The following is a 15,375-nucleotide window of genomic DNA, read 5'->3' as shown; positions in this document are numbered from 1 at the left end:
AAGGGAAATTTTATGAAAATATTTCTGCAAGGTTTTTATTCAAGATGCATTAAAAAGGATGTGGATCCAGAAGATCAGGAACACTCAGACATCTTTTTTATGTAAACATAAAGGCATATACATGTGTTGATTGACTTATTTTGTTGTTTTAATCTCTTTCTTATCAAGTATGTGTATATATACAAACAAGTACTGTTACAGTAACTTTAGATTCAGCAAGGAATTTGCACCTAAAAATGCAAGCTGAATAATTATCTGTCCCATCAATTAGTTGTTGTTGTTTTTAAGAAAATACTATGAATTTTGTGGCTTAAAACAATAACTGTTTATCATTGCTCCAGTGTCTAGTGTCACCTGAGGTGTTCTGGTGATCCCTGCCAGGTTTTGTTGAGGTGGTTAGGTTTGTTCATGTGTCTGCAGCCAAGAGGAAATTGGCTGGGCACAGATTATCTTGGGTGACCTTACTTGCCCATGTCACAATTGGTTGGCTGCTAACTGGGATAACAGGGGTGATGGTTGTGAGGGTCTTTAAAAGCACTATTTGGGAATTTTATTATTTTCACAGTTTTAAAGGTGAAGAAAATTGACATTCATGCAGGTTAATAATAACTAGAATTCATTTGACACATAAATTTGAGCATCATGACGATTAGATAAATTAGGCCTTATTGAGTAAATGACTAGCGTGGTCGTCTATGAAGCTAGCCTGGTCATTTCCATGGGGAGAATTTGCAGGGTTCCAAGAAGAGAGCAAAAGCACGCTAGAATTCACTGTCTTCTGTTGGCCATAACACATAACTGGCACCCCCAGAGCTTCAAATGCAAGATGCAGGGGTGAAGATGGAGACTCTGCCTTTATTTATTTATTTATTTTTCTTCCCCAGACAGTGTCTTACTGTGTGTCCAGGCTGGCTTGCTGGATTTTAATTCCTAGGCCCCAGGGATTCTCTTACTTTAGCTTCCTGAGTAACTGGGTCTGCAGATAAACATGTGCTCATCTTAGGACTATTGATGCTATTGATGGCAACACTCGAAAAACTGTATTGCAAGGGCCAGGATACAGAGAGGGGAAAAATTTGTGACCACTTTGACACTAGACCATCTGTGGCAATTTTCAGTTACCAATGAATGAATGAGTCCAATAAACCAAGAGGACTTTTCTGGTTTTTGGTTGATTTTTGCTATAATTAAACAAGATTTTGCCTTGCTTTTCTGACTAACAATAATAATAATAACAAAAATCTTACAGTTCTAAATTTTTCCTAATAATACCACACATCATGGACCAAATTTTCACAGATTCTGCTGGGTCCTCACAGCCACAGTGTGAGAATGTTATTGTTTTCACAGTTTTAAAGGTAAAGAAACTGACATTCAGACATATGAATAATAACTAGTAAATGGCGTTCATTCGACTTATAATTTTTAGCATCAAGAGGATGAGGCAAAATGGGCCTTCAAAAGTAAATGAATAAAACAGTTTTGAAAGTCATACTTAGTTTTGCCAGTTCCAGAAGTGAACCTGGAAAGCCTTCATTGTTTTGTTCATTAATATTCAGATGGCTGTTGCTTATCTTGATTTTTTTTTCATACCTTGCATAACTCGTTTGCCTACTTAATTGCTTACTCTCTGTTCTCCCTCTTCTACATAGGATGGCACCAAAACAGTAATCAAAATACTCCATATTTTTAGTTATTTCACTTGAAATAATATGCACAGGTCCATTAAATACTTTGTTAACTTTTTTTCTTTTTTAAGTTTAGTTGCGGATGGACCTTTATTTCATTTATTTGGTTTTATATGTGGTGCTGAGAATCAAACCCAGTGCCTCACACATGGTAGGCAAGTGCTCTACCACTGAGCCACAACCCCAGCCCGCTTTCTTAACTTTTTGTTTCTATCTTTCTGTTTCTTGTGTTCATTGTTGTTGTTGTTCTATTGTCTTTTCGCCATGTTTCCCCTGCAGTCTCTTTTTCAGTGTAATATATGAGATAATTGTGTGTATCTCTAGAAACCATCTCATTCTTTTTTGACCAGCTAACTAGTCATAGAACTTGAACTTTTAAAAGCTGAGGTTAAATGAAGTGTTAATATTTTAAAATACATTGGTAGGAGATGAGTTTAGTAGGTGCTTAAATATTGAAACAAAACCATGTGTTCAGAGCATATTCCTAGTATAAGAAAATTCTTTCTCCACAAAAGTAGTAAGCAACCTGTTACAAAAACCTAGAATGCTTTGATCTTTATCTTCTGCTAGAAGCTGGAAGCAGCTATTATGATTCTTGCTGAACTTCTTTCTTCTTGATAGAAGTGCAATAAAAGTTCGGCTTTTGTGTAGTGTGAATGAATGATTAAAGGCAACAGAGTGGATGTTTTCCTGGGAATTAGCAGATTTTGGTTTGTTTTTTTTTAAATAAATCATTTTATTTATCATGTTTGTATGTTATTAATAATATTTTCTATGGTCTGATTATACTTTTATACTTTGGACAGCGTTAATGTAATATAATATTTCATGTCAAATACTATTTGTAAAGACTAGTATCGAAGAAGAAGAACTTATTTGTTCAGGCTTTATTCTTTTTTAAAATTTTTTTTATTCTAATTTGTTATATATGACAGCAGAATGCATTACAATTCATATTACATATATAGAGCAATTTTTCATATATCTACTTGTATACAAAGTATATTCACACCATTCATGTTGTGTTCATTCATGTACTGTCTATCTCATTCCACCATCTTTTATTTTTACCCCCTTGCCCCTCCCTGTCCTTTGCTCTATTTACAGTTTATCTATTCCTCTCATGTTTACCCCCCAACCCCACTATGAATTAGCCTCCTCATATCAGAGAAAACATTCAACATTTGGTTTTTTGGGATTGGCTAACTTCACTTAGGATTATATTCTAATCCATTTACCTGCAAATGCCATGATTTTATTCTCTTTTTTCTTTGTTTTTCATAGTATTTCTTCTCCACTCAAGAATAAAACTAAGCATCGACTCAGTGTCAGGCACTGCTCTATTCTGGAGAAAGGGGAATCACAATGATAAGTCTACCCAATTTCACTTTAAGTGATTTAAATGATTTTAATCTCATTTATCTTTATTGCAGACCTAAAAAGTAAGAATGAACCCCATTTTATATATAGGGATCCATGACCCAAGATGATGTGCTTTAAAGTGGGTAGTTATGTAGAGATTATGTGCATCTAAAACCCATGAGCATAACCCACAGGCCTTGGTGTAGTGATGATCCCATGGAGGACATATATATGTAAATGGACTTTGTGAATGCTGTGTGGTCAGCCATCTGCCAGGGATGCCCCTGGTGTGTGGTGACAAAAGAAGTTCAAGGTGCTTCATGGAAAGAAGGGAGGTTTCACATAGGGAGACAGACTGTTCTAGTATTTCAATGAGTTTCACTAGTTCAGAGAGTTGACTTTTGAAGAAAGACTTAATGTTTGCTAGGTGGAGAGGACAGGACAGCCTGATGCCAGAGGAAACCTAGAGAGAAAATATGGGCTGTAGAGTGCATTTAATAAGTATATTTGATGTTGAAGAATGTGAGGCAGAACTTTGTGACTCAGAGGACAGATCTGTGCACCCCTGTTCTGGCAGCTTTCAGATCCATTGTTGAAATAGGACAGAAGAAGTTGGACACCTGAGGAATTTTCAGGAAGCAGGTTTATTGACTGCAGTGTTCAGAGGTAGCTCTTGCCTAAGAATTCTTACTTTGAAGGAAGATTTTAGAAATTCTTTGAACTTTATACCCAGGGGGAAGAGGGGTCTGGAGATTTACATAAAAGTTTTTCTTCTTTCATTGAGTTCTCATGGCCAGTATCCAAACTTAGACTTCTCTATACCTCAAGTGTATTGGTGCAATGTTTGATTCCTGTGGGGTATTCAGGGTTAAACATTCGAATTAATGAATAAATATAGAGTTATCAACTTTTGCCTATTGGCAAGGCTAGTGAACATTAATTGAAATCAGTTCCAATTCAGTAATAAGGTTGAGTGAAAATTTCAATTTGGCTTACTCGCATGTAGGGAGTAGTGTAACATCTATATATTCTTTTTAACATTAAAAAAGAAGTAGTTTGAGAATTTCTTCTCAAACACAATTTAGAGATAATTATTTCTACTCATGGCCAAGATATTAAACCTGGGGATCTCCGCTAAAGCTCACAATGGAACCAGAGCCCTCCTTCTCTAGACTCTGGCTTCCCACTCTTGATATCAGGAATTTCTTTCAAATTATATTTTTATTAAATTATTTTCAAGTTATAAGAGAACATTTCTGCAAAGCTTCTGAAATAGTTTTAAAATCTCACTCAGAATTTCTGCTCTAGTATAGGACAACTGAAAAGTAAGAATGTAAAAAGAAGAGCTAGGGAAATTTTTACTTCTTTGGTTTCTTAGACCTCAGTACTCTAGCTGCACATTTGAACTAACAAGCTATATGAATTTCCTTCCTAAGTCCAACTAAATCCAGAGATTTTAGGAACATAGAGGATTAATTAATACATTTTCATTTTATTTATTTATTAGCTCCTTTGGTTTGTTATTTCCATTTACTCATTTTGTAAACATTTATTGAATACCTACTCTTTATAGAAATTGTACCCAACAAAATAGGCATTTGGTTTTTTTGATAATTGAGAATTCGAAAATACTAATTCCTAGTTTAGACATTTTTGTATTTTTTACCTGCAAAACACTCTTTCCCATCTGGTAGCAAGGAACAAATGGTTTAGAACCACTTAAGGGAAATGTCTAACATATGTGGGTTGCATTAGGAAGGTGAATCATATGGAACTGCCATTCATATACTTCAAAACGCCGTTCAATCTACTAAAGGAATATTTTTAATGGTTAATGCATTTCTAATAAAAATTTCTGGAGTGTTACTCTAGAATTTCTAGGTATTACTAATGATGAAACTGAATAAAATTTACCACAGATACGTTATGTGTACACTTGCTTTTCGTGGTTATTAAAAACAGATGTTCAGGGTTCTTGGTAAACATCTTAAAATTATGTCTCTTTGTCAATAATTCAAGAACTTGGCACTGAGTAAGGCAGTATTTATCTCAGTTATACACAAATATTGACAATGCTTCTTTGTTCAAGAAGGTTCTATAAGCCCTTGAAATATTCAATATACTTTTGGGAGATTATTTTTCCCTGTGTTTTTCTTCTAGTATGTGTGATTTTTCAATGTGCATAATGTTTGGCTTGATGTTTATACAGGTCGTATATATGTGTTTACCCATAGACACAAATTCTGGATAAGTTTCTTTTCGTTTGAAAGAAAACTAGCTCAAGAATGGCAATTCACAGAGCAGACATACCATCAAATGGGTCACCCAAAAATCCAGTCAAATGCAGGAAAAGGCTTCTATATCTAAGATATAAGTGTATATATGTGTGTGTATCTTGGAGTAAAAATCAGTTCATGGTAAAACTGTAAATCTGTTACTTTTGTCAAACAAATGTAAGAATTTGTCTCCTATATATTTGACCATATTTGTAACTGATGGACTAACTAGATTTAGGAGATACAGATTTGCTTATTAATACAAATAATTGAACAGCAAATAACCTTTGCTCATATGCATTATGCACTAATATTAGGATAGGTTTAGTAGATAATTATTTTTTAAACAATATTAATAACATCATATTTTAACAAAGGCAAATTGTGTTCCACAGGTAAAGAAAATATAGATAAATGAACATTTATATTAAACATTTATAAAAACAATTTAACAATTGCAGAATAAAGTCACAATATAAACTTTATAAAGCAATTTTAATATTCCTAACTTTTTTTGGTGTTTAAAATTTGCCAAAAAATATATTTGGTAAAATGTGTGTACTCATTCATAGAGTCCAAATTCAGTTTTTCCTTGGCATGAGTTTGATGGAGAGATGTAATACCAGTAGACAGGTGTGATCATGCTTGCCTGTAAATCCCAGCTACTCGAGAGTCTGAGGCAGGAGGTTGGCAAGTTCAAGGCCAGCCTGAGCAACTTAATGAGACCCTGTCTCAAAATAAAAAAATACAAAAAGCTGGGGATGTAGCTCATTGGTAGAGTGCTTCTGAGTTCAATCCCCAGTACAGGGGAAAAAAAAGATGAAATACCCGTCAATGCAAAGTAGATGCTTAATGTATTCATTTTCTCCATCTGTGACATTTTTTCTCAAAGCTGTCGTTGTGTTCTCTTAACTCACAGTCAGTCAGACACAGCTCCGGAGAGACATGGTTTTCTGCCAAAGTCTAGTGGCCACCGTCTGTGCCTTCTCTGAGCAGCTCATGGCAGCCTTAAACCAGATGTTTGACAACAGCAAGGAAAATGAGATGGAAACATGGGAAGCCAGCAGAAGGTGGCTGGACCAGATAGCAAATGCAGGTGTTCTCTTTCACTTTCAGTCACTTCTATCACCAAACTTGGTAAGGAATCACAGGACTCTGGCTGTCTATATCAACTGTAAGATACATTATTGCATGTTCCCAAATATGAAGTGGTTAATCATTTCCCACTCATTCTCTCCTTCGTTAGTACCTCAGCTGCCATTAGCTACTTTATATAAGGTCACATTTTTCCATGGTCATTCAAGTTTTAATAAGTATGTAAAATATATTCCTTTTTTTTTTCTTTCTGATTTTTAAATCTCTTTTCTGTGGCTGCTGAGAGCTGAGAATGCCTCCATGTGCTACTGCTTCTTCTGTCCCTAAGCACTGACTAAAAGTGGTCATCAAGTAAAACGAGGTTCTTTCTACTGTAATTCCCTTATCTAGTCCAGAAGAAACAGCCCACTGTGAAATCTGAATTCCCATTAAGATTGATAATCAGGAGAGTACTTCATAGAGGAGCTCAGACAAGTCACATGCATGTGTGCTGTCTGATGATCTGTTTAGAATTTGCATGTGTTAAAAGAAATTGTGGTTTTTCTGTATCACATTTGCCCTTTGAATCTAAGAGCCCTGTGCTAACTGCAATAGAATTGGCCATGTTTGTGCATCCACACTGGATAGGAAGAAAGCATTTTGAAATATTTGAAAAATAAAACCGTGCTAAATTTGGAGGGTTTTTTTATTTTCATTTGTACTTTCTGTGATTGTGATAATGGTCATGATGTTTAAAGGCATAGATGTTCACTTTTACATATGAATCTCAGGTGCATATTAAAAGGGATTGTGATTTTCAGTAGGGAATCCTATTTCATTCATTAAAGCATACATATAAAATGTAGCTACTAAGTAACAAGGTTGAGTTTTTAAATAAATATGTATGAAGTTATACATAAAAATAATGCTTTGGGTGATGTTGAGGATAACAAGGTGATTGCTGACTGCGCAGCTATAGGAGATTCTGGAATAATGGGGAAAGAAGTCCATCTCAGTGTACTTCAAAGTAACTAAGTAGATTATTTGAAAAGAATCTGTGCACTCCATGTGGGTGATTTATTTTTACTTATTTGTGGTACTGGAGGACTAAACCAAGGACCTTGTGCCTGCTAGGTATCTATTCTTCACTGAGCTACATTCCCAGTCCTTTTTATTTTCTTTTGAGATAATTTCACTAAGTTGCTCAGGCTGGCCTCAAACTTGCAATCCTTTTATGTCTAAGCCTCCCAAGTAGGTAGATTACAGGTGATTGATTTTTTTTTTATTTGGTTAATTTGAAATAAAGTACTTTTGGAAAAGTGTTTTAAAACAAAATAAAAATTAGTCATTGTTTGTCAAATGTAAATTAATTTCTGATAGGAAGCTCACTTCCTATCACATTAAATATTTGTTAAAGGAATGAGTAAATGAATGAGATTTACCATTCTCTTTACTTTAAAACTCTCATCATCTAATTAGATGTTGCTACTTTTAAAGCAAAACTTAATTTTATTTGCATTCTCGAGGATTAGGAGAAAATTTTACAATCATATAACTAAGCAATGACCTAGTCTACAATACATGAAGAACCCTTATAACTCAACAGTAAAAAGACAAATTTAAAATTGGGCAAAGGATTTGAAATGGCAATAAGAACATGAAAAGATGATCACCATCATTAGCCATTGGGGAAATGCAACTCAAACTATGAAGAAAGATTATATTACCTGTGCTATGGATGTGGTTGTAATCCATAAGGCAGATAATAACAAGTGTTGGTGAGGATATGGACAGACTGTGATCCTCATAAATTGATCATGAGAATATGAAATAGCACAACTATTGGGAAAACAGTTTGCCAGTTCCTCAAAATGGTAAACATAGAGTTTCTGTATTATCCAGAAATTCTACCCCTAGGTAATACCCAAGAGTGCAAAGGTGACAATTTTCTCAACCTATTTGCATCTGTATTGTACTTCTTTGAAATCTGGGGTTGCCTTACTGATTGTTTTTCATACAATGAAAATTTCTTATCACCTCCTTTACCCTCTACAAATGTTGTACCAAAATATGGTAAGAGCTTATACTAACATATTAAACTGTTGTTTAAAACATGTTGTGCTGGTTTTTCAAAAGGTTCATATACATCATTAAGGGAACTCTTAAAAGTTGTGTGTGGTAAGGTTAATTATATTTTTATTATGAAACTATTAAAAGACCCTATAGAGAATGCATTAAACTGCTAATAGGAAGGCCAGAATCTGATAGCATGGTGATATTGTTAAGAGTCACACTGATAGGATGAGTGTATCTGGTCTTAGCTGCCACAGCTTGAAAATTATAAGTTGTAAGAATGAGACAAATGGTTAAAAGAAATTGGATTAAATATTTACAAGATTCTAGACTAAATCCCCAGAAAGACAGTTAAGCAAAAATAATTCCTGCCCCCAAGCTCTTTGCGAGACAAATATATATATATATATACATATGTGGAAATTGCTTTTATCACAGTTCTAATAAACAGCAAATTGAACAGTGAATAAATTATCCCATTATAAAATAGGATAGCTGTTATATAATGTGGTTTTAAAATAAAATTTTACTTTTGCTTGTCAGCTGTTATTTTTATGAGACTTTAGAAACTAAGAGTCAAATGTCATGGTCTGTGAATTTATTTGTAAATGAAATCAACATGATAACAGTCTAGCTACAAAATAGGCTGAAAAAAATGTGTGTATAACCATTTTAAACAACAGAGAAAATGAAAAAATATAAAATCATAAAAGGAATGTGTAACTTTCTGGAACTTGTTAATCTCATTTTGGTCAGGAAGGTCTTAAGGATGAATTGATAATATTTTGCATGTAAATGAAGCACAAATTAAGCTATGTTTCATCCAGATTTACATTATGTCATGGCATCTTACATTACATTGCATTCTATTTTGTCATATTGTTTTTCTTTCTTTGTAGACTGATGAACAAGCCATGCTAGAAGATACACTGGTTGCACTATTTGATTTGGAAAAGGTTTCATTTTACTTTAAACCATCAGAAGAGGAACCACTGGTTGCAAGTAAGTAATTATGTGTTTGTAGAATTTCTTCAGCACCAGACAATAGCATATGCTATATCTTTGATATTAATATCTTGTATAGTTACTTTATGAATTGAAGGAATGAAAAGCCCCCTTTTGATTTAGCAATTTTCTATCACTAAACCTGACAAAAGCAGTAATTTAGAAGTTATACATTCAGAAAAGTAGCAATACCTGCAGTTTAATGTTCACATTTTCTAGTTTTTGCAAGTCATGATCATTCATATACTGTTTCAACATTGTCATGCATTGGTTTAAAATGGATTTATCAGTTCAAGGAATCTTCCATAGTTTGTTATTTTTTTGTGTGTGCCTCCTTATTTTTTCATAAGTGTCAGGACCCCCCCCACCCCCATGTTGTGATAAAGATGTAAGCCTCTTCAGGCTGGAAAAGGTTATTTTTCACCTTTTTTGAAGGTCTAGTACAATAAATAGGGACTCAGTAGAGGCTCACTGAATCCATGATCTTATTTAAGAATGACAATTATTCTTTCATTTGTTCATCACAAGTTTCTTGAATGCCTACTTCTTGCCAAGAATTTTCTAGGTGTTAGACTCAAGAGAGAACTAAGTTATTGTAGCTCATTGGATTTATTTTTCAAGTGGGGAAAGTCAAATGAACAAGTTGATTTTATAATGAATTAGAAGGTAATAATAAAAGGGAATAAAGGAAAAAGATGATTGAGTAGATGAGAAGTCACAAAGAATAGGGCAGTGAGTGAAGTCTTATTAAGGAGAACAGAACCCTGACAGGGTGGAGGGTACAAGTCATGCAGATATTGGGAGCGGGGTATCCCACACACATTAGACTCCTCCGAGGTGGGAATGTATATGGCGTGCTCTCAGATGAGCAAGCAGGCCTGCGTGGGTATAAGAGAGCAGAGAGGATCAGAGAGGGAGAGAGCAGACCATGCAGTACTCATCCCTCCCTGGGAAGAGGTTTGCCTTTCCAACCAAGCCATTGAGAACAATAGGATTTGGCTTTACATAGCAAAAGGCTGCCTCTGGCTGCTGTGTTGAATAGATCATTCCTAGGACTAGGAAACAGAAGCCCGGGGAAGAGTTAGCTACACACTGAATGACTAGGGTGAGAGATCATGGTGACTTGGCCTCAAAGATAGCTGTAGAGATGGAAAAAAAAAAAAATGTCAGTGCTGTTTATATTATTTTAAGAAAGTAGAGAGAAAACAAAACTAAAGTTGTGTTTCTAATAGTGGACAAGAGAATCAGAACATGATGTACAAAGTTGGAAATGCAGGTTATATTCAAGAGAGAATATGACAAGGGGCATTATTTGAACCAATTGTGTGATCATCTGTGAATATATATATATAGAATAGGATGTATTTTGGTTTACTTCAATAACATAGGCACACTTTTGTTGAAGGCAGAGATGACTATGATTTTTGATCTAATATGTTTTTAAAGTTTTGCCTGAAGAACTCACAGAAGTACTGTTTTCTGTGATTCTAATGTGACTTTATTGGCAAGGGGTCTGTGGAGCCATGGAAGAATGAATATCATATGCTCGATAAAACACTTACTTGTTATAAACCCACTGTAAGAGCCTTAACACTGGCACATTGGAACATGTGCTAAATATTAAAGATAACCGAGAAGATGAAAGTAATGGTTGTATATGAATGTAGCTGTATCTGTAACAAGCTTTGTAATACATATTCAGCAATATATGTTTGTGTGTATTTCCTCAAAGCACTATCTTGACTTCTGAAAATAGTTCTCTAAGGTAGAGCTAGTTTCAGTGCTACATGAGTAAATATTCCAAGCAAATATCAAAAAGTGATGATAAGAACGTAGTTCTCATTTTATGTTGGCTCAGGAGAGTAGAGAATTATTCAAAACCCAGGGATCGCCAAGTCTTATGTAAGTAGTATAAGGAAACTAGAGTTTTATCATTCATCGCACAGTTTCACGTCTCTATACATGTAAAAACAGAAGAGTTAGATGGACTAATAAATTCTGCATCATGCAAATGGGTAGTAATGGACTGCTTGTCTGTGAAGGGAGTAGTGGGTGTAGAAAGGAGGAAGCATAAAGGTGTAAAGAAACAATTGACTTTGAACTTGAGAAACCTGAGTTGGAATCCTGGCTCCATTTTTATCTGCAAACATGAGAACATTAGCTTCCCCTAATTCACAGTGTTGAGAGGCTGAAATAAGATAGTGTTTCAAATCCTCTAGCATCATATGTGGCTCATTGTAATACAGTTAAGTGTTTAAGTCTCTCCTTACTTTATTTCCCTGACTTTTTTTCCCCAAAAGCTATATTTATAGCTTCACCAATAGTTTTATTTTTTTATTTTTGTATTAGAGAATTGCGAAATTTAGAAGAATTATGGCATGCCAAACATTATGCCAAGAATTATGGCATGCCAAGAAGTCTAGATTGAAGACATCTTATTTTTATTGAGGAAATAATTTTTATACACACACACACACACACACACGCACACACACACACAAAACCACCACCCCCACTACCACCAAGTGCTACGCTAAGTTCTAGGAATATAATGATAATAAAACAAGTCCATATTGGCCTGGAGCTTAGAGACTAGTGAAAGACACAAAGGAATAAATGGGCACTTTGCCACTTCAGGGATAAGGAAAGTACAAGGTACTGCCCATGAAATATAGTGAAGGGGGAATATACTAGCCAAATGATTAGATTGTATAGAATTAAATTTATTTTGTGGAATGTCTGCATTTTTTAAAAGAAATACTGATAGCAGTTCTTCTCCTTTTCAATGGTGAAACAGATAATTTTATAATAATTAATTTCTAGGTGTTTTTAGTCAACTTTCCATTTCTGTGATGAATATACCCTAGAAGAACAACTTTGAGAAGGAAGTTTACTTTTGGCTCACAGTTTCAGAGGTCTCAATCCACGGTCTATCAACTCCATCGTTCTGGGCTCAAGATGAGTCAGAACATCATGGTGGAAGGGTGTGGTGGAGGAAGGAAGCTCAGGGCATGATAGCCAGAAAGCAGCGAGGAAGAGGCATCTGTTCACCAGGGACAAAATGTAAACCCTAAAGCCACATCTCTAGTGACCTATTTCTTCCAGCCATACCCTACCTACCTACAGTTATTGCTCAACTTATCCATATAAGTGGATTAATCTACTGATAAGGTTATAGCTCTAATTATCTAATAATTTAACCTCTGAACATTCTTATATAGTCTCACCATGAGCTTTTGGAGCTCATCTCCTATCCAAACCATAATACTAGGAGAAAGAATATTTTTGAGCCCCTACTATGCCTGTATGGGCCAAGCACCATGCCTGGAGGTGTAGATATGATGAATTAGACATTTTTTATTATTGTCCTGGAGGATCATCCAGATGTTCTCCTTCTTCATAACATGACTACTTATTCGTTAGGTGACAGCCTAGTTGGGAGACATGAATAAGATATCAACTACAAAGATAGGACTCTGATAAATCCTATGAAGGAAATAGCATATATATAAAGAAAAAGAATGAGACAGGGTGAGGTGGCCCTTTAAATGGTGACCAGAGAAGGCTTTCTAAAAAGATCCAACCCTTTTTGAGAGTTAGGAAAGGGCAATACTGTCAGAGGGAGCTAAGAAGTTCAAAGTCAAAAGACTTATAAAACTGACTGGCCCACTCAGTGGTTGGGTGCCATGTTTGCGGAGATGGGATGGCACTGTTTGTTGAAATTCATCTAAGGGTCATTCCTTTCATTGATCTGACCACAGAACTTTTCCATATTAAAAAAAAAAAAATGGTTTTGAACTTTTAATCATTAATCCTAATGACAGAGTTTTTTTTTTCACCACAGATAAATTGCTACAAGTAAAAGTCAATAATTTTCAAAAGTGTTTTTGAAAAAAATTTTTTTTATTTTTGAGTTTTATATATTCTTTGTGTATTTTGGATGACAGTCCTTTATCAAATGTGTCTTTCTAAATATTTTCTCCTAGTCTGTTGACATTATTTTTAGACATTATTTTTACAAAGCAGAAGTTTTAAGTTTTAATGAGGGCCCCTTTTCAGTTCTTTTATTGATTATTCTGTTAGTTTTTTTTTTAAAATGGAATTATCATACACAGGATCATCCAGATGTTCTCCTACACCATCTTCTAGGATTTATGTAGTTCTGAATTTTACTTTTAGATCTCTGATCCATTTTGAGTTAATTTGGGGAAGGCAGTAAGCTCAGTGTCTAGATTCTGCAAGTAGATGTTTAGTTGTTCCAGAACCATTTTTTTTTAAAAGACTATGTTCATTCCATCATTTTACTTTTGGTCTTTTCTTCAAAGATAAATTGACTGTATTTACATGAGTCTATATTTTAGGGCTTTCTGTTTCTGGGTTTCATTGGTCTGTTTTTCTATTCTTTGTCAATATCACACTATCTTGATTTCTGTAGCTTTATAGAAATCCTGATGCCAGGTAGTGTCTGTCCTCCAATTCTATTCTTAAATAATGTGTTGGCTACTCTGGGTCTTTTGCTCCTCCTTTTAACCTTTAAAATCATTTTGTCAGTTTCCATGAAATAACTTAGAATTTTTATCATGTATTGCATTAAAGTAATAGATCAAGTTGGAAAGAAATGATATCTTGACATTAAGTCTCTAACCATGGACATAGGGTAGTTCTTTTTAATTTTTTTTTTAATTTTAGTTATTCTGATTTGTTATACACGATGGCAGAATGCAGTTCATTTCATATCACACATATAGAGCACATGTTTTCAAGACACTGGTTGTACACAAAGTATTTTCACACCATTCGTGTCTTATATATGCACTTAGAATATTGATGTCTAACTCATTCCTCCATCATTCCTAGCCCTATGCCCCCTCCTCTTCTCTCCCTCCCTTTTGCCCTATCTAAAATTCCTCCATTCCTCCAATGCTCCCCCCACCCCCCATCGCCATTATGAGTCAGTGTTAATGTTGATACCAGCGAGTATATATGAAATTTAACATAATTTAAACTATATATGACAGTGTATGAAAGGAGAGCTAGAAGATACAAATATTTAGTATGTATATAAATCTGTGTTTTTTTCAGTGTCCGTCCATCATTTATTTTTTATTTTAGAAACCTGGAAAAAAAAGAAAAAATTTTCCCAATCATTAAAATGCTATTCATTTGCAACCCCTTCACCAAGAAACTTTCTCTCTTTACAAAACTTATGCCTTTCTATCTTTCTTTAAAAAAAAAAGGTAATATTCATTATTATGTGGCATAATAAATGTAAAGGTTCATGTAATATCTCTTTTATTGATAAGAAGAAGCAAATAGATAAAATTTAATAAGGAGTTTGGACTCTATGATCATAGATGCTGTTTGACCTTGAATTCTAGTTTCATTTCATTCATATTTCAAGAAGCAGGTTATAAGTAACAAATATTGAATTAATAACATGTATTAAATGCCTACTACATTTAGCCCTTGATTTCTAACAAGATAGTTTGATTATTTTAGCTTTTTAGGAAGATTTTCACATTCTTTTTTAACAAGGTATAAATATTTGTCATGGATAAGATCATAAAATGAAGAGGAATTATAATAGCATTGTTAAAACTTATAACATTTCAGCTTTTCAAATAGTTGATTTTTCATAAAGTAATTAAATTTGGGATCTTTGGAAGTAGCTACAATTTGGACAGATAATTTTAAATGACTATAGAGTATCAGTAGAGGATGATTTATTTTTGATCTGGTGCTCAGGGAATGGAGCTGACAAAATCCATGCTAATTTTGTTAATGGTTGCTATGTACTCAATTCCTTGCATACTACTTAAGAAATATACCCCAAGGACTCATTTTGTCTCAAATATGAATGAGGCAGCTGCACTGGGAGATTTTGAATCCAAACCATG

The 15,375-nt window shown here is 34.4% G+C and overlaps 1 protein-coding gene across 1 annotated transcript in view; it reads left to right on the top strand.

Annotated features, from left to right (window-relative positions):
- The window catches only part of Prex2 (phosphatidylinositol-3,4,5-trisphosphate dependent Rac exchange factor 2), a 272,774-nt gene that overhangs the window by 187,650 nt on the left and 69,749 nt on the right, over positions 1 to 15,375 (top strand). The window contains exons 32-33 of the mRNA XM_076836448.1: positions 6,246 to 6,463; positions 9,373 to 9,475. Of these exons, the coding sequence (XP_076692563.1) occupies positions 6,246 to 6,463; positions 9,373 to 9,475 (321 nt within the window). The remainder of the gene's footprint in view (positions 1 to 6,245; positions 6,464 to 9,372; positions 9,476 to 15,375) is intronic.

The sequence above is a fragment of the Callospermophilus lateralis genome, chromosome 16, assembly GCF_048772815.1.
Source record: "Callospermophilus lateralis isolate mCalLat2 chromosome 16, mCalLat2.hap1, whole genome shotgun sequence".
In the NCBI taxonomy this organism is placed as follows: Eukaryota; Metazoa; Chordata; class Mammalia; order Rodentia; family Sciuridae; genus Callospermophilus; species Callospermophilus lateralis.
This window is presented reverse-complemented; position numbering and strand designations above follow the sequence as displayed.